The sequence below is a fragment of the Ammodytes marinus genome, assembly GCF_949987685.1.
Source record: "Ammodytes marinus genome assembly, chromosome: 13".
Classification (NCBI taxonomy): domain Eukaryota; kingdom Metazoa; phylum Chordata; class Actinopteri; order Uranoscopiformes; family Ammodytidae; genus Ammodytes; species Ammodytes marinus.
Genome location: NC_137217.1, coordinates 16674814 through 16699176, shown reverse-complemented (window position 1 = coordinate 16699176; position 24363 = coordinate 16674814). Strand labels below are relative to the sequence as shown.

The window sequence follows — 24363 nt, the reverse complement described above, 5'->3', positions numbered from 1 at the left end:
TGCTCAAGGTTGTGAAAGATACTTCAAACTAACTTTGTCAGGAAGTAGCCAAAACAGCTGGCAGAGCTTTTTAATAGATGAAAAGGCTATTTCTCCCAGTTTTGACATCAGATGAATGTTCCTGTTTTGTGCATAGTGAGGGTGAGGTGATGGCAACAAAGAAGTAGTGCACCCTTAACCGTAAACTTGTATGCAAAATGCTGGTGTAGCCTTTCTTGGAAATCAAACCCAAACATGAGACAGAGTGCACCCTTGTGTGTTTTGTTTTGGAAAAGATAATAATTGACCCTTTATACAGCTGTGCACGCACTTGCATGGATAGCGCTTCCTTTAGGCCCCCTGATATGTATAGCTGCTGGACTCTTCATGTACCTGAGGAGTAAACACAACTTACTACTAACTCCACTATTCCTCCTCACAGACTCATGAGATCATTCTGGAGGCCTCATAATGAGGAACTACACCAGCCACGATGACCCAAAAAGGAACCGGTCGCCACGAGTGACAGTTCTTTTTATGATCTGCTACATGCTGTAAACTAGAACCAAATAAAAGTATGTGTTTTTTTAGCTCGACCTCAAAAATAACCTTAATACAGTCAGTTATCTCAGCCATCATGTACTAAAAATTAAAAAGATTTTATTGAAAAATTACATTTTAAATGTTGCCTTATTTCTTTTAGTCAAATACAGATGATTAGATAGATTAAAACAAACCGGGTAAGAAGGAAAAGGCTTTTCAGCAGTATGAAAACAAATATTCCATGTTGCTCAATATTAATCACTGTCATTCTTCACACGACAAACTCAAACACTTTCCACATTCGTAAATATATTTGAATGCATATACGTAAGCAGGCAATCCAGATCCATGCAGTAAGGAGGCTATTCTTCTTTTTTTCTCTTCAGCAGATTGAAAATGACTAATAATGAACTGCAATGGAGAAGAGACAATTCAGTCATTTGGTTTATATTGGGAGAATTTAAATATAATTCGTTATGGTTTTATAGCATTAGTATTACTTACAAGTACACAAGCTGTCATCCTGGGATTGTTGGTTGTATAGACTGTTGGCAGGATCTGTGAGATTTAAAGGTTTTCAGGGAAGTGGTAAACAAAGCAGATGGGGTCATTCTGTGGCTAGAATAAGAATAAGGTAGTGAGAAAATAAAAATGGTGCTCACCATGGGAAAGTGTAGATATCAGACCCACAATCTCATAGCCATCGATAGACTCTGCAAGAGTGCCTGATTGACAACAAGAGGACACTAAGATATGGTTACACTCCACTGCACTGCATTGCTTTCAATATATATATTAAAAAAAGCTTCAGTGATGGATCAAACCTGCTGGGTGCCTCTGGACTCTGGTATGTCTGCGGTAAACAAATAGTCCTATCAGTGCTGCCATTGCAACTGTTCCAGTAATGACTGAAGCCACAACTTTTCCAAGTGCCCTACTGCTCCCCTCCTGCATGGTTTTCTGGATGACCTCACTGGTTGTTAAAGCTAAAGGAAGACAGGAAGGCCACGTAAAACAACCACAACGTCACACTTAACAGGAGATCACTATTAATATTATGCAAAATCTAACAAAAATCTGAGCTTTTGATGCAATACCTGGAACCACTGTGGCCACGACGACAACATGTTCCTCTTCATAAAGGAAATAGAAAAAAAATCAGTTATAGGGAGTAATACTATTAATAGCATTTCTTGTCAGTGAAGATAGCAAATTGTTTCAAATCTTACCCTGTAGGCCGACAAGTAGATTGATGTCAAAGCAGCACTGAGTTTGTCCAAGCATGTAGTTACATCTGTACCAACCACTGTCTGTGTTAGTCACAGACTGGATAGCCAATGAGGTCCCATTCATCTCAACCCTTTTAGAGTTGACGGCTACAGGGTTGCTTCCTTTCAGCTTTACCCAGGAGACATTTTGTGGTCCTGGTTGTCCTGACATTGTGTCAACTGGGCAGTTCAGGTGGACAGGCGTGCTGGGCACTGCCTTCACTGGTTCAGAGGTTTTGCAGTCTGAAAGAGGGAATATTTACGTGATACATGAATTATTTGCAATAGAGTGACAACTGGGATTATAAAATGTGCAATCTTACCTTTTACTTTTAGGGATATGTTTTTGCAAAGAACGTCCCAGCCTCGCCAGAATTCACATCCGTACAGTCCCTCATCAGATTTTTGTAATGTTGTCAGAAAGAGTTGCATTGGTCCATTTCCATCAGTTTGCCATTTCACACGTTTAGCATCTGGGTATTTGGATGTTTTAGGCCAGGCGAAAATAACCTTCATTTGAGTGGCATCTGTGGCATACTTTACCAACTTGACTCTGAGGCAGCCCTTTGGGTCAGTCACATTAGAAATAAAACAAGGCAGTGCTACGTCGTCTCCTTGAAAACCATGCACGGGCTCAATCACTGGTGAAACGTCTTTAAAATGATTCAAAACAAATTTAGTTATTAAAATCTGTTTGAGGATCAGGACTAGGGTTTTCAGATAATGAACACTGAAACATTCAGTGTCAGAACTATGAGTTGGATCATTCAAGGTTTCACAATGCATGGCAAATGTTTAAATAATAGTATTACAGTATAGGTAGTGGTGTGCCACGTTTTAGTTACAAACACAGTCACAGTTTATATATACCGAATACTTAACAATACATACATTCACAACATACATGGATGAATCTGGTAAAGAAAATAATCAGAGACCTACTCACCACTGCACTCTGATATGACTATTGAAAGAATTACTAACAGGAGACCCTGTGGGAAGAACTGTGCCATTTTCAAGGTAATGCAGCCAAGTGAAGACACCAGAACTGGTTCTCTTGTAGATGTTTTTTTGTCTACAACTATTCTCAGTTCTCTGTCACACTAACATCTCAACATGAAACTACCCTCAGTCAAACTTTCTTCTTGTGTATCCAATTATGTGGCCAATAGAGCCCCCATGTGGCCATGACGAAACATTACATCAAACTGATTAAATGGACATGAGAACCCATGTTGGAGTCCATTGAGTATTGAGTACTGAGCTCACGTTTAAATGTTAGTAGGGAAAAGGAAAGGGAGGTTGTTTCCTTCCCCCCCTTTATCATCACCACCGAGGTGCCCTTGAGCCAGACATTTAACTCCCGACTGCCCAGGTGGGACTGCTTCGTGGCTGAAAGTCCTGACTGGTGCTGCTCTATAGGTGTGAATGTGTGAAACCATGTGAGCTTGAATGTGGCACTCCTACAAAAGAGAAATTCGCTCTCTTTTCCTGAATAATATACATTTATAGAAAAAAAATAAGTATGTAGCCAAATCTTGTTTTTGTTACATGAATCATTAGCACACGTATAACTGCAGAGTAATGTGCCTACGTTTCACTCACTGTTTTCAAAGAGACAGTTCTTCTTACAGAAACACTCTTGCTTCCCTAATTAAATGTCAGCTTATTTCTAAACTAGTTGAGATGCTTCACTTTTTTGATGAGCCATACAGCAGAGCTGTTTCCTTGTATTTCATGTGAAATACAGACAGCATAAAGTCGACCTATGTTTACCACAGCCATAAATACTACAGAGGAACATCACAAAAAGCTAACTGAAACTTTGTCACTCCACTTCCTCTTCAATCACAATTTATTGAAACACCAACATAGCTTTTCATACTCTCTGTGTTGCTTTCACAGGCTCTCAGCTCATGTGCACGGAAATGGACCGCGCTCAAGGTTAGTTTCCATTTTGACCACTATATCTGTTTGTCATTTGATTAGCTTGATATTGTCTCATATGAAGTTAATAAAATAAAATGCAATTATCTAGTGGATTATTGGTGGGTTTGGTGTTTGTTTTTCCCAGGAGGTAAAGCATTTGGACTTCTCAAGTCTCAACAGGAAGAAAAACTGAACTCAATCAATGAGGTGAGTTGAAATATATTGTTTTTATAGGCCGAGTCATCAGGTCACAATGCAGACAAGAGGCTGTTTGTATGGTTTTTCTACTAGCGGGTTTGAAAAACAATAACATGAAATGTGTGATAATAATAACAATATGTCAGATTTATTGGTATTATTTATTTTCTCTCCACCCACAGGCGTTGCTCTCAGATCCGCAGTATGCAGAAGAGGAAGACCTTAGCTCAAAGCTTGAAATGTTTAAAAGTGAGTGTCCCGGGGTGTCCAATCACTCCTCAGTGAATGGTGTTTTATCATTTATTGCACACTCATACATTTTGGAAAAAGCTTAAGCCTACATCTGCTTGTTTTACAGAGAAATACATGGAGTTCGATCATAACGACAAAGGAGACATAGGTAAAAATCCTTAGTGACTCAGTAGAAGGCTGTCTTCACAGATTATTAATATAAAAGCACTTTTTCACTCATTTAAATTCTTTGAACATTCATTTTTTTCAATAGATATAATGGGGTTAAAACGAATGCTGGAGAAACTTGGAGTGGCCAAGACTCATCTAGAGCTGAAAAAGATGATGTCAGAGGTGGTTGGAGGGACATCGAAAGAAACAATCAGTTACAATGACTTCCTGAAAATGATGCTGGGAAAAAGAAATGCTATTCTGAAACTGTAAGTAATGGATTGAGATCCAAAATTGGGTCACTTGTGGATTAGGGTTAAAGGGGGATTACTTGCCCAAATGATTATAAAATGAATATGTGGACACTGTAAATGTGTTTGTTAGCAGTAATGTTGATGGCCTTATTAGCGTCTAAATTTACAAGACCATTCTACCTATTTGGTACCAATAATCAATATGCATCTCCATCTTCATTAATAAATAAAGACCTGAAAAACTAAAAAATTCAAATATTCTAACAGTATGAAAAACATTGTTGTAGATCGAAGTGCCTCAGAAGTCTGATGATTAAAAAAGAAAGAAATTACGCTCCTCTACTGTCTAAAGTTAACAAGTTTTCAGTAGTGTCTTGTAGCCTACAGCAGCTGACATGTATTATTTGGTCCATTTTAGGATCTTGATGTTTGAAGGCATGGGAAAGGAGCAGGAGCCTGAAGATAACGAGCCACCTCGTCGCAAAACCTTTTCAGACCTGCCTTGAAGGAGCTCTTCATCTCAACAGGGATTGACTACCATAGTGAATTTTATTTCAGATTTAAAACCATCTATAGTGTTGAGTATTTTGTCTTGCATGATTATGACCACAGGTAGATTTCCAACATTGTAGGCAACTAAATCCTTTGTAACAGCAATAGACACATAGCTGTTATAACTTCCTCGTAGCAGTTGCTTTAGTTGCTTAATACAAACAATTCTATAAGCTAAGAATGCAGTCTGCATGGGTGATCTAGGAATATCTCTGTGTTTCATAGGCCTATTTTTGGCATTTTTTTATATTACAATATTTAAAATCGAAACAATCATGAATTCCATGTCACCTAATGATTAATAAAAAAAATTAATGAAAATATTTTTAATTTTTCTCCTGTATTTACTTATATGGGGTTCAATCAAAAATTCAAGATTTTAGACACATTACTTTTACTGTGTTAGTGTGTGGTGACAACATAGGCACATCCTGAGGACCTTTATTTTGAAAATTGGATGGACGGAAGACGTGTATGTCATCCAGGAAGAGAGGATAAACCAGCCACCAGCTAGCTAAGCTTGCTAGTTGATGTGTTAACAAAAATAAAAAAGGGTGAGTAACAAAGTGACTTTCTGTGAACTTACTTACATGCACGCGAGAGACAGTAGCCTATATTGCAGTCCCAATCATTAATTTCCGCACTATCTGTTATACGTGGCAACTCTAAAGAAAGAAAGCTAGCGTGTAAGTAAGAGCTAACGTGTAGTTCCAAGGATATAGACGCAAACTGAAGTTACATTACATAGGCTCCAATAAAATCAAATTTCCCCCGAGATAACTGCTTTCGTTTGTTTCACCTGAAGCTAGCGTTATAGGTTAGATTTTTGTTCGTAATGTTAACATATCAGGAATTTGAACTGTCGGTGTTGAGCTGTTAGCTAACCAGTTGAGATGTTGACTGAAATGTGTTTTTGGTTTTTGTCAGGAGGATGAGCAGCTCAGAGGAGGTCTCCTGGATATCCTGGTTTTGTGGCCTGAGAGGGAATGAGTTCTTCTGTGAGGTCAGTCCCCCGGATGATCCTAAACTGGGTCTGAGTTTAGATTGGAAACTCGATTTGAACTTGCCTCCCAATTGCATTATGCACAAAGAGAAAGTATCATTAATTCACAGGTTTACTGATGAAAAACTCAGACTGCAGTTTTTTGTTTGAGTTTGTTGAACATGATCTTCCCGAAGGCTGTCAGACTGCTGAACAGTCATACTGACATCCAGCAGTCACTGACACCTCTATCAAAACAAACACTCATCTTGTGATTTAAATGACAAACAGCTGTAGCCTACTTTGTACCTTTTTAATCTTTTTTTTAATGCTTTGAACACATTCCTGTAGAACTTTCATAAAAAAATCGTAATCTTTTTGCTAGTCAGTAATATGATCGATTAGCACTCACACAAGCCACTTCTAATTTTAAGTCATTGCTTTCTTTATTGACAGCATCTAAGTAAATCTCCTTAAGCTCTTATGCAACGCTTCCACCTCAGCGTGCCGTTTCAACAGTAACCAATGACGTTAAGGGCTTGTCATGGTGTGTTACAGGTTGATGAAGACTACATACAGGACAAGTTCAACCTGACGGGTTTGAATGAGCAGGTGCCTCACTATCGCCAGGCCTTGGACATGATTCTTGACCTGGAGCCAGGTGAGAAGAATAGCAAGAATGCAGCAGTTCCTACATGAAATGAAATAAAGCAGAGTCAACAGTTTGACCGCCTAAATCACTTTCATTTGACAGATGAGGAACTGGAAGATAACCCTAATCAGAGTGACTTGATAGAGCAGGCTGCAGAGATGCTCTACGGGCTCATACATGCACGTTACATCCTCACAAACAGAGGCATTGCACAGATGGTAAGCTGTTGCTTAATAACTGCAAATTCTTACATGCCTTCTGCCAAGAATCAACATTGATTTCTAAACATGGTGTTCTCCGTAGTTGGAAAAGTATCAACAAGGGGACTTTGGCTACTGCCCCAGAGTCTATTGCGAGAATCAGCCGATGCTTCCTATTGGTAAGTCGGGTACATTCTCCCTTACACCAAACCCATGCTTTACTTATGACCTTTCAAGACGAACTCATCTATCCCCCGTCTTTTCCTCTGATGTAGGTCTGTCAGACATCCCTGGAGAAGCAATGGTGAAGCTGTACTGCCCTAAATGCATGGATGTTTACACCCCCAAATCTTCCAGACACCACCACACAGATGGAGCCTATTTTGGGACAGGGTTCCCTCATATGCTATTCATGGTGCACCCAGAGTATCGTCCAAAGCGACCAGCCAACCAGTTTGTGCCAAGGTGCGTTTGATATCACATGGTTTTGTTATTTAATGATGACATTAGCCTGTTTTTATTAGAAATGTTTTATGGGTTTGCTGACAAATTTGCCTTGGACCTCAGTAGGACTGGATCATTTCTATCCAGGATTTCATTTCATGTATTATTGCTTTTTTTTTCAGGCTATATGGATTCAAGATTCACCCAATGGCCTATCAACTCCAACTTCAGGCTGCTTCGAGTTTCAAGAGCCCAGTCAAGACAATTCGCTAGAACTCTGCTTCGTTGAACACAGTGGACTCAAAGACTTTGTTATTTACTACTTCTTTGAAACAATGGATTATATAGTCCCAATGAATGCCTGTATTGTTCCTCACACTCTGTTGAGACAATTCAGACATTTTTCCTCTCATTTAGTAAAACACTGATACGGTTGAGCAGGTACATTTTTCTGTATTAAAACATGTAATTATTCACAGAGGGCCAATCTCCCAATACAGTGTTCAACCTTAATTGATATCAGTCCATCGTTTCACATCTCAGTGCTGGTTCTCTAAAACAGTGACAATGAGTGCTACAGAGTGCACTATGGCTCAGTTAAAGGTGATTGAATGTAAAATGTTTGCCTTATCCATGATAGTCGGTCAATACTTTTAAACGTTAACACTCAAATTGCATCCAATCATTAACCTGTGCTGCAGAGCAGATAATGGAATGTTCATACAATTGTATTGTTAAAATGAAGGATTTTATTTTGAAACGGAAATATGTTTTGATGTGATCAGGTGCTATTTCCATGAAAGGTATAAAATGAAAAACTTATTTAAACTGGACCTTGGAATTTTATTTTAATTTCATTATTTTGTTCATTTTCCTTTAATTCAGTGGCAATGTATGTAGTTGATTGTATTGGCAACAAACAATATTTCCAGTTAATCCCATATTTTTTGTTTCCTCATTTTAACATTACGGCACTACAATCTAAACAAATGTTTTCTCATAAGAGTTTGGTGTTCATTGAACATGCAAAAGCAACATCTACTGTGGAACACGCATTAAATATTTATTTATTCGCAAGCTTTCATACTTGAAGTTACGTGCTTCACAGACAGCCTAACACAATGCAAAATTATGCATATTTTATTTTTTCATAAAAAGACAGGGATAAGTCACAAAGCAACAACATATTCAATTGTCTAAAAACTAATTTCTTAATGTGAATTTCTACATGTTCTTCCAGGAGAGGTTTCTGTTGTATTCCCATGTAGCTACAATACCAATGGCTTCTTCTTGGGTTAAGAAAGGTTTGCTAACAAACATGCTATCTAGAAAAGGGATTTGTATATTTTAAGCTTTTTCTCTTCTATGGAAAAGTACAGAGAGCAATCTACTAAGACTATGTGGTAAAAAGGCTTTACAAACTTGGTTGATAAAGAATGCAATATTTAACATGGTGTCATCTCTAGCGGAAGCCTGGAAAAACAGCTCGTGTTGAAACATCACAGTACATCAAATCACATGAGAAGCTTCCTACTTTACAAATAAATTACTGTATAGTAGAACATGTAAAAAAAAGACAGCTTGTGCTCCTATGAGGAAAAAAACCCACATACACTTGGAGAGCTGCCTTCACCTCTTACACATGGTTGCTTTGACAGAGCTTTGTATTTATTGACCTCACTTGGCTGAACATAAATGTACATTTAAAGTGGGGATGGATATACATATATGGAAATTCCTCATACAATCATTTGGAGGTCTTAAGTCTTACAAAGAATATCAAAACCTGAGATAAACAGACCAAAGCTTGTAAAACTTTTTCTTATCAACCAAATATATTCAAAGCAATTATGACTTCTATGCTACTGAACCAAACATAGGGCCGAGGGAAGCACTCCATTGTGGTATGTAAATTGTGACAAGTTTAATAAAAGTTGGTGGACTACGAGAAGAAACAAATAAGAATGATTCAGGGTGTCAGGCAGGTAAAACAGGTCTTAAATAGGGACCTCAAAGATTCAGTAAACAGCACAATGGTAACCAAGAACTTAATGAGCAGATGGATATGAATAACTTAAAAAACTTCAAACTTGTACAAATCCTATAAAAGCATTTATTCTGTAAAATAGAGAAATATTTTAAAATAGATCAATTTTGAATTCAAACTTTACAATAACGTGTAGGCTACTGGTTCTTGGCTGGTTAGGGAAGAAAATATCTCGTGTTTTTTTTGTACCTGAGCAGTGAACAAAGCCAAACCTGTCCAAATTTGAGCACAGAACATCTTTGTTCACATATTGATGCGAGGTATGTCGTTTCATTTCAAATACATTTCACTCCTGAATTAAATAGACAAGTAAACAACGACAAAAACAGGGTGTTCCCTTGAATGTAGTCTTAATGATCCCCTAGCAGCACCAAGGAGAAAACATGCTGATAAGGCGTCTAAACTAGTATGGAAACAGTGCAATTGTATAAAATCAATAATGTAAAAACCACTAAGAAAATAAAAGCGTTTAAAAGCAAACACAACTGAGATCCCTCAACTGAAAATGCCCCCCCCCCCCACCCCAACTAAAAGTATTTGCTATGGTTTTTTTAAACACCTGAATGAGATTTGATCAACATGGAGCACTGTGCAGCCCTCCTCTACCTACACTGAACAGCTCAACTGAAAACAAAGAGGATCTACTCAGATTTAACTACTCAGTCATCGCTCGTTTGAGGTGCAGATTAATGGGAGATTACTTTGTGGACATGTGTGCGCAGATAGAGCTGGTCACTGTGTGTCGAGTGCTGCACTCTGATGAACGGATGTCGGCGGTGGAGAGACGGTTACAATGCTGATGCTCCGCCATCTTTTTCCTGCAAGATAGACATTTTGTGCACTTGTATGAGTCTTAATATGAAGTAATACAATCATACTATCCCTAGAAAAAGGCTAGCTGTCTTTTTCTCAGATTTCAGGTTTTGTGCTGAGCTAACCTTCTGTTGGCGTTAGCTACATATCGACTAGATACAAGTGAATGTTATCGATGTTTTTCATCCATCTCTCAGGAAACAAAGCAAGATTTTTCAAACTATTCCTAAAACATTCTATCCAGTTTGTGTCATAGGCAGAGAGAGTTTTTACCTGATCTTGGTCAAAGTCAGAGTCTGCAGTTATGACGATTCTTTTCTCCACTCGAGCCTCCGTGGATCCACTTTTCACTACCTGGTACAGGGGAAGAAAGAAAAAAAAACATAACTAGGCAGCACATAAGGTAAAACTAAATAAATGAAACCAAGGAGTACTGCCGACCTTTGAGATGTGAGTGGTAGTGGTGACTGTGGTGCCACTGCTGGTCTCTGAGGCCACAGTCTTGGAGCTGGACACAGCTGTGCCATCATTGTCATCTGTCCCGTCATCTGTCACCTGGGGGAGAAAGAGACAAAAATAAATAAAAAAGGTAGAGTGATAATCACTTTTTAGATAATGTGGCCCTGAACTTCAGCCAAGGAAGGTAAGGTTAGCAGTGCTGCTTCATGCTAATTCTGAAGTCCCTGGGCCTGGTCCTTCCAGACATGCATGCTCTAAAAATTCGAATATCTCCTCCATCCCAAACTGCTATGTCAATGGCTGAGACAGATCTGGGCTGAGCAGGTGCTGGAGCCCCTACCTTTGAAGACTCATAGATGAAGGTCTTGGTCTGGACGACAGGGACCTCTGTGGTGGAGATGCCACTGGGTAAGGAGTTGGAGGCAGCTGTGATGGTGACTGTCTGGGTCTGCACCAGAGGGGGCTGTGGATGGGAGCATAGCCCCATGAGTGGCTGTTTTAACCACACAATTTGAACCTCACAGCAAACCAATTTGTTTCACACCATGCACCTTCAAATGCAATTGTAAGGATTGATTTTCACCACAGCAGCTCCTTACTCACCACATTTTGTTTCAATAAAGATAGTTGGACAAACAGATTAATCTTGCTACTTTGCTTCCCCACCACCAACTACAATAATATAAATAGGTGAAAAGAAAATATCAAAACATAGAGTGGATTGTGAAACATGATAAAAGTAAAAAGACAATGTCATTTGAGGCAGAGAAGAATGTGTCACAGCGACCCATCACCATAGTTTTAGAACTCAGCACACCACTGTGCAACACCTCAGCAACCAATTTTAAAATATGAAAGGCAGAATTCACACCGGACTTAATAACACTACTGTTACGGAATCTGATTTGTAATGGTGCTGCAAAGAAGTGAGCAGGGTGTGGCAGCCTTGAAACCCAAGCAGAGACAGAATCAATCAGCATCACCCTGAGGAGGCGGGGTCAAGACTGAGGCTACCTGGAAGCAGCGTATGACCTGTGGACCATCGCTCGTGACTTCCGTATCTGATCCTTCTTCCTCCTGGCTTTCGTCTATCGCTTTAAGGCAGGGGTGGAGGGAGGGAGTCAGCTGTGCAACCTCCACCTCTATGATGGGCCACAAGGAGCTCTCAAAGACTACAACCTCTTCCTGATCACATGACTCTTCCTCAAGTGGAGCACCGGCGAGGGCTTCCACACCATCACTGTTGTGGCTCACAGTGGGACTTGGTGAGCCTGAAAAGCCCACATCGCTGCAGGTTTCCACATGTGCAGTCTTTGTCTCTGAACCATTGCAAAATGGACTAATGCACACCCTCTAAAAAAGGACATAACATAGTCACTATGGGATCATGGGTAAGTATTTCCTAATGACATGATATGTAAAAATAAGTCATTAACATAGTAAATGAGTATAATGCACGCATGTAAAATACAAAAATTAACTATGGATCTCGTATGTACAGTATCCATTCTGTGAGGTTGTACATCTCTGTAGAAAGATAATTTGTTTTGGATTATATTAAACTTTATATGAAATTTACGCTGTTTTAGTGACACATAACAATATTTCAGACCATGTACCCTTTCCTTTACTGAGTCCCCCATGACACATGCTATAGTAGGTTTAGGTTACCACATAAGATATATTGGATACAGATGGTATTGCTCCATATTGTTTATTTCATCCATGAATACAATTCAGTACCCGTTAGAATTAAATGGGTTTTTTTCTTAAATTTTCTTTCAATAGAGAGGGAGAACAAAAAAGAAATGCCACGTGTACTACTTTTGATAGACAAACAAAGAAGATAATAATGAATCATCCTTGAAGGAACAAACAATCAAATGAAATGTATATGGAATGACTTTTATTCTTTGGTCATAGTTGATTGTCAAAACGTCATGCAACAAGGCAGTTGCTACATACTGCCACGCCAAACACTCTTGAAGGAAAAACAGGTTAATAAGTATAACAATTAAGCTGCCTCAAGGTTTTCCCATAACAGGATATACTATATTGTGACAATAAATAAGATACATGTTCGAGTAACATAGCCCAGTGCTTACTTCATGTGTGTTCAGGGAAAAAGTTAAAATATCCCAAAAAAATCACATCACAGTGATCAGCTTATCCAAAGACAAACCAACAATGGAAATATACCTCAAAGTGTGTACAAAGCCAGGCTCAACATGATATGGTCAAATATTAAAAACCTCCAGATAAAAAGTCAGTTGGTGTAAGGTATTGCTGGTTAATTTGAAGTTAAAAGACATTGCAGAAAATGCAAATTATATGTGGTTCGATTGTCCCCTTTTCCAGTCCTAACCAGTCTTTGGAGAAAAGCAGGTCAAGTGCGCTGCAGTGGGAAACACTAGGAAATAAAAGTCTTCTTCAGAGGCCAGAACAAAAAAAGAAAGAAAAAAAAGGGCAGCTTCTCTAGTGGAGCAGAGGATGAGAGATGAAGAAGTGATGTTGAAGGAAGGAAGGAGGAGGTGGAGAAGAGAAAGCTAGAGACGATGGTGCTGTCTCCACCGGTCACACTCACACCTGTGTGGGATTTTTCCGCAGTGTCGAGACGGCCCCTCAGCTGCGTTTGGAGTAGAAGTCTAGCAGGGGGCCGCGAGGGAGGCGGATGACAAACTGAAGGGGGGAGGAGGAGGGAGGAGAGATGAGAGGGAGGAGCTTTGAAATGTTTTTGCAATGGTCGGAAAAATGAACTGAACTTGTAAAAGTTGGGCAATAACTTCTAATTGAAAAAAACATAGAATTCTGGTGTAACAGAATGAATAATGCTTTCTTTCCTTTCAAACAGAAAAGGTCATTTAGAGAGTATTTGTTTTGTCCAAAGCATGGAAATTTCCACATGCATTTTAACATGCTTTTTTTCCCCATGTCCAAAGATTCACTTTCTTTGAAAAGACAGAAGGTCATTCACACTTGGGGCATCATGTTTTAAGTTAAAAAAACTAATCTGAATGAACTTTAAGCTGTGATATTGGTTCATCATATAAGAAGCTTAAATAATGTAGCTGGTATCTGGACAACATGCAGCAGTGTATTATTAATTAAGACTCCTCATTTTAGTCCATTAGCACTAGCGGGACCAATTCTGTTGCTGCATGTCAATATGAATGTTTTTCCTCACTGTATGGGGGAAGTTAAAGTAGAAGGACAAACTGGCAGTGTGTGTCCCCTCCATGATGCAGACAACATTTGACCAGTATCATGTTGCTGTCATACTGCTTACATCAAATATTTTGTAAATGTGTTGTGATTGGCCCTCTCACTACGACCACCCGAGCTGTCAGTGTTGCTTTGCTTTGATTGCAGTTTAACTGTAATGCCTCTTGACATTATAATGTAGTTGGAGGCAGTTCTCTCCCTGTGTAAAAGTGCTTTGCATCTGTGTTTCTGGTGCAGTTGAGTTAATGTCTCTCCGAAAGGCCTGAAGAATAAACCCTGTTGATCCATGTGACAGCACTCTGGCATATTGGGGGTTTGTTAATTCCACTGAAATAAATAAGGATATACTCATAATGATGCAATTATATAATGTAAGTTTTGCTCTGGGATGCTATCGTAGTGAAATTATTTAGTAATATAGGTTCAAAAACAACAACTGTGAATGACGTTTTGTCTATTTGTGGAAAAATAGGCCAAGGCTCAGAGAAAGCAGCAGCCAAAAGAGGAAAAGGTTAAAGCAGTGTTAAAAGGAAAGTGTTAAAAGCAGAAGGAACGCTCTGCAATGTGGAAGGGGACAGAGGAGAGGGGTAAAGGTCCATTCTGCTTAATGTCAATACGTGCAAAAAACAAAGTCGCGAAAATGTCAACCCTGACTCATGCAAATAAAACTTTTAATGTCAGGTCGGTCAGTCATGCAATACAAACATGTCAGGGTTCACAGGCATCCAGTGCAGATAAGATGAACCAAAGTGAGTTCTCGGAGTGGACAACCTGTCCCAAAAGATGCCTCAGCCACATTAGTCTTAAAGCACAGACCCTATTCAACCAAGTCCAACTGCATTCTTCATACACATGCCTTTGCCTTGAATAGGTCTGTACATGCATTCAGACAATCCATTTCACTGCAAACTGTAGGAGACCCTGATCCCCTCTTCAGTCAGTTTCATTTGTTTGAAGATATGCATAATGTGAATCAGACTGAATGCAGCAATGACATTTTGTAAAAAATAATCAAACACAAGACCTTAGCAAGAATTCCAGGTTCTTACTCATCCATGCACACTGTTCACACAAGTGCAGTGCTGAATGCAGAGCCATGGAAAACAAATGTGATGACGAACATATAAATACAGCAACCAGGTCAATAGAGCTGTTAAGCGGAAGTCCCTTACTTCCGGGGCATGGGGCCTATCGGCTCGAAAAATTACAACGGTAGTCAATGGAAAGAAATGTATTATTTTCTGGTCCCAGTCATGAAATGCCTTCGATTACACATATGTTTTGTATGGATTTAGATACAGACCTGCAAACTCATAGGAGGTGAAAAAGGTGACAAACACCCGTCCCTTCTAGGGGGGTCGGGTGTTTTTCGCTGTCCAAACGATTGGCTATTGTTAAATATCATTCACACAACCAGAGTTCTCCACTATTGCCTCCAATGTCCAGCTGGGTGAAAATAATAGCCAGCTGAGATCCTGACCCTCCTAGGGGGATCCGGGGGTATGCCCCCCGGGAGATTTTTTTTAAACTTTTTAAAGTGAAATGCATGAATCTGGTGCACTTTGAGAGGGAAATTAAGAGGCTAAATCTGAGGAATTTTGTGTGAACAAATAATTTGGAGACACTGGGTCGGATGAATTAGAAGCTTCTTGGATTTTCCATTAAAATGTTAATTTAAAATAAAATATTATGCAGGGTCCTCTGGGTTGGGCTTGGTGCTCTTTTTCTTTTATGGGACATATTTCTCTGTAATATATTGAATACATTTAAATGCAGTGAGAGGAATGAAGCAGAAGAACTCTGTTGTCCAGCTATCTTTTTTTCCACAGACGAGGCTGAAATAGGTTATACAGTGCATGGGCATCTGAGCCCCATTTCCAAATGTTTTTAAATAAACTCAATACACACTGGACGTGAACGTGACGTGATCAGTTAAACTTGGATTACCTCCCAGATGAACTGATTAAATTATTGGGCTATTAACTAGGCTATCTAGATCAAAACATTGTATTCATTTTTTTGTATGATATAATAATATGATGTTAATATCAAACACACAAACTAAAAAATAAAAATAAATTGGGGGGGGGGGGGGGGGTGGTGTCTGTCGGTCGGCTCTGATTGTGAGCGCACTGCAGACACTTCATTTCTGCAATGTGCGCTCATTAAACTGTCAGCTTCACTTAAGAGTCCTGTGTGGGTCAACAGTGCAGTGCAAACTATGCAGCATAAAGTTATAACATTCGTCTACGACCGTGATGTTAAATCACCTTCACACAAAGTCTCCGCCCCAGCAAAGCAGCGAGTCGATCGCTGTGACGGTGAAAATCACCGGGACCCGGGAGACCCAGTGAGCGAGTGAGACGGGAACGGCTTCCGCGATCTTTTTCTATGTCTCGAGTCTAACATAGAGCCATGTCGGCAAACTGACAGCGCGACTAAATAAAGGGACTGTACAGTGAGCTGCGTCCCTCCGTTAGTTTCTGTTTCAGTAGGCTGTTACATTAACCTCTGAAGCATTGACAGTGTTTAATCAAAGCCTCTATTTTTTATTATCAAAAGGGCTTTGATTGAGACTTTTAGCCAATTCTAAAGTCTGAACACACAGCGAACGCTGATTGGACAATACTCATGACGTCTACCAAAGATGTTTTATTGCCAAGATAACGATATTCCTTTGTCTCACACTACGGTAACTCGCCCACACAGTCCAGTCTGGGAAGCGCTGGCTGACTTCTCTGGCAGCTGCCGCTACCCCCCCCCCCCTCCCCAAAACAAAAACTCTTCGGATCTATACGATTCACGTGGGTCATATATTTTGATTCTAAACGGCGATTTTCGCCGAAAAGCGACGAGTTTGCAGGTATGTAGATAGTATTTTTTCGTGAAAAGAATGGAACAATTTAGCGAGTAGAAGCTGGATACGGTCAGGTTTTGTGCAGAGCGCTTTTGTGGACTACAGCTCTTCGCTGCTCTTGACACTTATGATATACGTCACCACCACTCGCACCCGCTTAGCTCAGAAACATGGCTGTGTCTTTAATGCACTTTACCGCCTTCTTTCAATGACAAGACAAAAGTCTTCAGCGTGGCGAAAACCACTACACAAGTGGACATGTGGAGAGTTTCAATTTCTCGAGTGGGGAGATTGTTGGCGTTGTCCACGCCAGCCATTAGCATTAGCATTAGCACTGTCAGTCGAGAAGTGGAGGGAATGTGTTGAGGTGACGTCACAGAGGCGACAAGACGTGTAGTTTTTCTCGTTACATTTTTTCAAAAGCCGTCAGACGAATAATCATACAACATACCGTCAAACTCTTCACATGAAAAATTATCATTTAGACCCATACAAAACATATATGTAATCCAGGGCATTTAATGACTGGGACCAGAAAATAGTAGATTACTTTCCATAGACTCCCATTCATTTTTTTTCAGCCGATAGGCCCCATGCCCCGTAATTCCGCCACTTCCGCTTAACAGCTCTATTCAGGAATTGTTAGTCTTAATGACCAATTTTTTCTAATTCATTTTAAATTGGATTATTTGCTTTTTTTGCTGTAGTTCCTGAACTGACAGACTTGAAATGGGTTAAATCAACTAAAAATGGATTCGGTGGCAAGTGGTTTCTGTGGTAGACTTACCCCGTCTCCACTAGACTGGCCGTTGATACCAGGGGTGCGGAACGGAGAGTGCGTGGACAGGCGCTTGTCCCACTCACTGAGCCTCTTCTCCGGCAGGGCTTCCATGAAGTTCCTCTTCAGCTCACTGACACTGGCATGATGCTTGAGCAAGTCCTCGTGAGGCTTTTCAAAGTCCTATACGGGGATGTAGGGCGTGCCGGGAAATAAAAACATGTCAGATTGTGATGCTTTCTGCTGTTTCTGTGCACTTTGATTGATTAATGGCAGATTAAATAACAAAGCAAAAGCAGGGTTAATTGGTAAGGAGCATACAATAGGGATTCTGGACAAATGATAAGCGACTCCTTTTCAAAATGAAAATCATGTCTGGCAGAGGAGATTCAAAGGAGTCACTTCCTTGATTAATCAACGTTGATTATTATTTGGAGTTTAGGATTAAGATGGGGAGCTATAAATTATACAGCACAGCATCGTGGATCGATCATACTTCATATTATATAGCCTTAAGCTTTCAGTGAAACACGTTGAGTACACACAGGGTGCAAATCAAAAAGCAGGACTGGTGATGGTAGTGCAGACAAGGTACGAGTTGCCAAAGACAAAGCCTGTTCATTTAACACAAATGAACAAAAGGGACTGCAGCAGCACTGATTTGGCAACATTTAGCACCGAGTTGATCTTTATTAACAACCGCAAGATACTGACACCCAAACATACTGCAGAAAAGGTTCTGAACAGAATGCTAATCATGATTTAGTGTGGTGCTAAAGAACAACTTAATGATAAGTGTTTCTCCATAAACAGCAGACATGTAAAATTATTTTGATTTACTTTTTATGACCAAAAGATTACGTTTGCATAACTGCTGAGAAAGTGCTAGCAATTATGCAACGTACAAAGAACAAGGAAAAGCAGGAACAGGAGAATACTGATGGCGTGGTAAATACATCTACAAAATGGAGCTGCTTGTGAATCCTGGCTTGAAGAATGACAACCAGTCCATTGCTGTCCCCAATTAGCTTTACACTTTGCTCATTAACAACATCCCAGGTTATCATTAGGAACAGTTTAATAAAAGAATGCTTTGGAGAGCAGCATCCTCAACAAGCTTGTGTATACCAATACAAATGAAATCCTGACTAGTTCAACAGCACTCTCCTGAAACAACTGGATTAGAGTTACATTGCCACCAACACACACACACACACACACACACAAACAACACAGATTTATTATGTAATCAAAAGCGAATGGAATACGATGATGGAAGAAGTGTGAATCATGCCACTTGCAAGCGTGATATTAAAACAGCTGTTGCGCCAAAGAGCAAGAAAATACAGAAAGAGACTGACATCTGCAGTAGGGATACAAACCTCCAACATTAAAAGGCTATGTCTCATATAAATTGAGTCTCCCTCAATTTTCTTAGCTCTCTTCTGTGAAAAATGAAAAGAAAAAAAAGGAGTGTGGGTTTGTTTTTAGTTTCCCTGTGTGCTGGCGTTAAAACCGCCACACCTTGGACATGCATGTTACAAAAGTCACGACACAGAGTTAACACGACAGACAAAAAGAGATGCGAGGAGTCTGCATGCAGAATCGTTTGGGGCGAAGTGACCATAGGGTCCAAACTGATATGTACTTAAAAAGCTAAATAACCTAGAACTCTATAGAGGACTGACTTAAGATTTTAATTTTAATAATGAGAAAGAAATATAGAATGGTGGAGTGACAGGAATGTGAAGTGCAGTTAATCTATAATCATGCATGTGTGCATTCCAATGTTAACAACAGCAAGCAATGAGAAGAGATGAATGCTTTTCAACTTTTATAATTACATGTGTTAGATCATAGTTTGAAGCAAGCATTCTCCTCATATTACTCTATAAAAACCAGTTCCTGGCTCTTTACTTATTCAATCTATTCTTACATTGTTCTACCTCTTAAAGTATACTGTATGTGCATCTAACCTGATTTCAGTTTAAGACCTAGCCATACGGAAGCACAACATGAGAAGAGGATGAAGTTAGTCTTTTGGATGAGATACTCGATATCATCAGAATGGAGGTGGAGAGATGGCTACAGAAAAACGTACACCAGGCTAAGAATCTGACCTTTCGCATTCGCACCACCACCTCGGTGCTCACGGCCTCAGTCTCGTGCTACCCCGGGGGAGGAGAGAGGGACACATGTTAGCATCCTCTGTGTGGTGCACTCATATGGAAGCCATGTTGGACAAAACAAAAAGTCTTCTGAGGGACGACATGCAAGAGGCCAGTGTCTGACACTAACCTGAATGTCCCCATTGATGGTGGATATCAGTGAAGAGTAAACTTCTCTCTGGTCCCTACACACTGCTGGCTACAGCAGCAAGAGAGACACAGTGTAGGCTCAGTAACTGAGAACATTCTCTGCTGTACTAACTTCACCATATGTTTTAACGGTGAAACAAATACGTTAAAAATAAGAGTTTCTTTATATTCTAGAGGTCTTATTATCTACAAAGGAAATACCCAGGAAATCACTACGAGGACAAATTATTAAAAAAAAGTATCGATCTTTCACAGGCACTAGCTATCCTGTCAGACATATGGCTTGCACGCATATATGATGCTACATTCTTCCTGCTCAAACACTTTTATGACTTTGGTACATTTGAATACCTTATCCTCGGCTTCGGTTTTTGAGGGCTCCACAGCTTCCACGGTGACCTCCAGCCTTCTCTCTTCCAGGCGTCCGGTCTTGATTGGAGTGGAGGTCTGGGGCAGATCGAATGGGGCCATGGGGATCCCCGCCTCGGCCAGGGCAGCCTGGGAGAAGACCGGAGCGCTGACGGGACGGGTGCTCCTCTGTGTGATCACCACTAGATCAAATCCAGACACAGTGAAATAGTGAATAGAAGGAAATGGATTTTATTGCATTGGGTAATGGGCGATGAGGTTACAGGCACACTTTTTACATTGGAACGTAAGAAACATTGAAACACATAAACGTATAAATACACTAACACACAATAGTGCATCTTTGCAAACAGCGGAGGCGACATCATACTTACCTTGATGTGATCAGATAAGTGTACACACAGCAGAGGCATACTGTACCTTGTGAGCTTTAGTCTCTTTTAAAAAGGACAAACCGAGTCAATGCTTGAGGTGTGCCTGAAGCCAATGTCCACAAAGTGGAATGAGAGCAAAAGCATGGATTAGTTCTTGTCGCGATCCGATGATGGATCCAAAAGGCAGATTATATTAGTCAGCAAGGAGCTACAAAAGCTCAATGTGGTTTAAGTGGTGAAATGCCGGGATTAAGAAAGCCAGTCAAGAGGTCCTTAAATGATTGTGAATGTACATTGATATCTGTGGACACATTCTCTTTGTGGAGAGAAGTCAGTGTATCCTGTAAACTGGCGGCAAATGTTAACAAGCGTTTAGTGGAGCCAAGAATGAGCGGCCATGAGTTGATCTGCAAAAAAAAAATAAAAAAACACATAGGTTGAAAATACCTGAGTCCTTGAGGCCAACATCTAGCAGAACAAACCAATCATCATTGACATGAGTATATGTTCGTCTTTCTTCCAAGATCCGTTTCTCAAACTGTGGTCGTCGGATATCGGGAACAGCAATCCCTCTTTTGGCCACAGCAATTGGAGGAGCTTTCACCGCTGCTGGGGCTTGGACACGCTCAGGTACTAATACAAATGCACAAGCAAGTATTATTGTCGAAATAATTTTAAATATGACATTAAATATAAACACCCGAAGTTGCAGAATCTAGGGTAAAACGGCTTCATCACAAATGAAATCAGTGCTCAGTCTGAAGACAAAGAACATATTAAGGACAGGTCACACATCAAACAATAATTGTGCAATGTTACAGATTTTTTTTTTGTAAATGTATGTAAAGCTGGACCAAGTAATTTTGATTATACCTGATTTCTTTGTGGCCATATCCAGAAGAATAAACCAACTGTCATCCACCTTTCTCATTGCTGGACGAGGTTTCTGCTGAACCTCCTTCTCCCGCTGCCACCTCTCTTCCACTATAGTAACTCTCATTCGTGTTCTCTGCTCTGTGGCGGCAAATTCTTTCACTTGTCTTACTTCTGGCTGCATACGGATGCGTTCATCCACTGACGTGGGATACACACAAAAGCCTGCTCAGTCAGAACCCAATTCCACATAAACATATTGTGAACAACGAGCAATATATAATAGACATTTCAAGTTTCAAAGCGGACACTGTTATTCTCTCTGATTCCATCTCACAGTAAGAGCCATACATGAAACAGTAGAATACCTGGCGCTTTTGCTGCGACGTCTAGCAGCACAAACCAGTCATCGTCCACCTGTCTAGGAGGTGATGGTTTAATCTCCACCAACCTCACAGCTGGCCTTACTTCTTCCATGATGAATTTTGGTTTGGGTTCAGTGACTGCCACCACATCACGCTGCACCACAGCAGCTAACATAGAAATGTATGGGTAAGTATATACATGTAATATTGAATTTTTGCCATAGCTCTTTAAGGTTTAAAGTAAATAAGAAAAGCAGAGTCCAGATTAAAGGGGCTCCAAGGAACTTTCAGTTTGTGTTAATTTTTGCACCCCCTTTGGACAAAAGCGCAAGTGTTTTAGATAACCCAGCTGTTGTTCTTGGGTGAGCGTACCCATGACAAAAGCATTAAGCTGGGAACACACCGCATTGGCCGCCTGCGGCGGTTGGCCGCGTGAATGCAGGAGGTTCGCCGCTTGGTCATATTGGGCCATGTTCACCGCAGTCGCCGCCGCGGCCAACCGCAGCCTCATCGTAGGTAGCGGTTGGCCGCGTGACAGCAGGAGGCTCGCCGCTTGATCATATTGGGCCATATATTCCTGACGCCGAGATCAGACCCGTCACACTTACGGTGCAACAACAACAATAACATGGTCCAGCTGTGCCAAAAAATACAGATGTAGGTTCACTGTGTAACCAGCGGCAGTCTTGTCACAAATATCATTAAAACAGCCTGAACACGCACCCCGATCGCAAATACACATTAACAGCAATTCAGCAACATACTAAACACATTAACAACAGCAGTGTGTGCTCAGCTGCAAAAATAAAGGCAAACATCAGCCTACCTGAAAGTGAAAGTGTGCCGGCTGACGGAGGACAACACCGGTTCTTCGCTGTACTATATTGGAATTCCACACGGACACCGCCGTCAAGTTTGGGTATATTATCCTCAGGAACAGCACACAGCTTGGTGAGTTTCACTATGCTAACCGGCGCTACCTTGGCTAAAGTACAACCAACAGCTAAACAGATGCAAAATAGCCTACACATATTTGCAGAATGTATTGGAAGCCCGATGTCCTCACTCCACACGCCCACCTCGTCTTGCAGACCACCGCCACCGGGCAATCTCAACGCTGATTGGCTGTGGAGGCGCGGTGCCCGGCGGCGCTGCAGAAAAAGATGAAAAATTTCATGTTTTTCTGCGGCGCCGTGCTCGCCGCACAAGCCTTCGATTCACGCTCCTTCGATGACACAATTTCTATGCGCCGCTAATGGCCGCGCTCCCGATTCACGCGCCTCTCATGAGGCGCGGCCACGCGCCGCGCAAGCCCCCGCCGCTGGACGCCGATTATTGGGTGGACGCGCGGCCACGCGCTAGTACATTGACTTTGTATGTAATCTCGCCGCGCGGCCAGTGCGGTGTGTTCCCAGCTTTAAGAACCATATAACCATATAAGAATAGCATTCTTACACTAAAAAGTTACCTGATGGTGTGACAGAGGGTTTTTCACGGATGATGTCAAATAGCAGAAACCAGTAATCGTCCACCTGTCTTGGAGGTGATGGTTCAATCTCCACCAACCTCACAGGTGGCCTCAGGTCTTCCATGATGAATTTTGGTTTGGGTTCAGTAGCTGCCACCACATCCACAGTACGCTTCACCACAGCAACTAACATAGAAATGTATGGGTAAGTATAGTACATCTAATGCAAATATGATGCAAATAAATGTAATATTTTATTTTTGCCACAACTTAAGATCACTTGGTTTGGCACAGTGTGTGCAGACTACATTCTGCAGTGAAATGTACCTGGTGGTGTGAAAGCGGGCTTTTCACGATTGATGTCAAACAGCAAAAACCAATCATGCACTCCTTCTCTCTCTGATGGTGGTGCAATTTGGCTAGGTCTAATTTTGGACAGACTTGTCTCATCTTGCCATTTGTCCACAGCAATTATCATCTTCTTCAATGTTGAAGTCTCTAGGGTTGTCACCTCAACTGTCTCTCTCTTATCCGGGATAATCTTAACAGGATCCACTGCCACAAACAGACAAGAGTCAAAGATGCTGAGCGACACTTGCATAACCATCAAACAAATGTTTGACCCTTAAAGCTGCAGGAATGTAACAAGTGGCAAGGAGTAACATTATATGATGTTTGAGAGAGAATTCTGAAAGAGACATCTGAAGACTATGGGTACCTAGAGGAACGGAAGTAGTTTTTGTGGGAACAACATCCAGCAGAAGATACCAGTCGTCATCTCTTTGAATGACTGGCTGGGATATTCTCTGCTCAGGAATGATTAGCTTGGGAAGCTTCTTTTCCTCCCTCTGCACCACAATCTCTTCAACAACCACCAGCTTCCTGGACTCTATGGTTATCGTTTCAGCCACAGTAGAAATGCCGTCCTCAGGATAAACCCGAACGTACTCGGCCATGGAAACTAATTTAAAAAAAAACAGTAAGTATTGCAACAGATATACTTAACTCGTATGTCTC

At 40.8% G+C, this 24363-nt stretch overlaps 3 protein-coding genes across 5 annotated transcripts in view; 2 read left to right on the top strand and 1 right to left on the bottom strand.

Annotated features, from left to right (window-relative positions):
* The first annotated feature begins 3719 nt into the window (after positions 1 to 3719).
* LOC307259309 (allograft inflammatory factor 1-like) lies at positions 3720 to 5231 on the top strand. Its single transcript, XM_080039106.1, has 6 exons — positions 3720 to 3734; positions 3865 to 3926; positions 4100 to 4166; positions 4276 to 4317; positions 4423 to 4588; positions 4992 to 5231. The coding sequence occupies exons 3-6, from the start codon at positions 4157 to 4159 to the stop codon at positions 5077 to 5079; spliced, it is 306 nt and encodes a 101-aa protein (XP_079895232.1). The 5' UTR covers positions 3720 to 3734; positions 3865 to 3926; positions 4100 to 4156; the 3' UTR covers positions 5080 to 5231.
* Positions 5232 to 5588: 357 nt separating this feature from the next.
* LOC307259571 (casein kinase II subunit beta) lies at positions 5589 to 8236 on the top strand. The gene is made up of 7 exons (XM_080039511.1): positions 5589 to 5679; positions 6053 to 6128; positions 6666 to 6768; positions 6862 to 6977; positions 7063 to 7138; positions 7235 to 7424; positions 7586 to 8236. The coding sequence occupies exons 2-7, from the start codon at positions 6057 to 6059 to the stop codon at positions 7674 to 7676; spliced, it is 648 nt and encodes a 215-aa protein (XP_079895637.1). The 5' UTR covers positions 5589 to 5679; positions 6053 to 6056; the 3' UTR covers positions 7677 to 8236.
* Positions 8237 to 9991: 1755 nt separating this feature from the next.
* Positions 9992 to 24363, bottom strand: part of LOC307259872 (protein 4.1-like) — a 28917-nt gene continuing 14545 nt past the window's right edge. For 2 of the 3 annotated variants that reach the window (XM_080039912.1, XM_080039913.1), the window contains exons 10-19: positions 20249 to 20448; positions 19878 to 19946; positions 19700 to 19747; positions 18962 to 19024; positions 17589 to 17762; positions 11737 to 12075; positions 11063 to 11185; positions 10705 to 10818; positions 10537 to 10617; positions 9992 to 10268 (exon numbers count right to left, since the gene is read on the bottom strand). In XM_080039912.1, the coding sequence (XP_079896038.1) occupies positions 10239 to 10268; positions 10537 to 10617; positions 10705 to 10818; positions 11063 to 11185; positions 11737 to 12075; positions 17589 to 17762; positions 18962 to 19024; positions 19700 to 19747; positions 19878 to 19946; positions 20249 to 20448 (1241 nt within the window). In that variant the 3' untranslated portion in view covers positions 9992 to 10238. Of the gene's footprint in view, positions 10269 to 10536; positions 10618 to 10704; positions 10819 to 11062; positions 11186 to 11736; positions 12076 to 17588; positions 17763 to 18961; positions 19025 to 19699; positions 19748 to 19877; positions 19947 to 20248; positions 20449 to 21087; positions 21274 to 21513; positions 21715 to 21881; positions 22047 to 23346; positions 23533 to 23673; positions 23902 to 24064; positions 24308 to 24363 lie in introns of all 3 variants that reach the window. The other variant, XM_080039911.1, reaches the window with a different exon arrangement.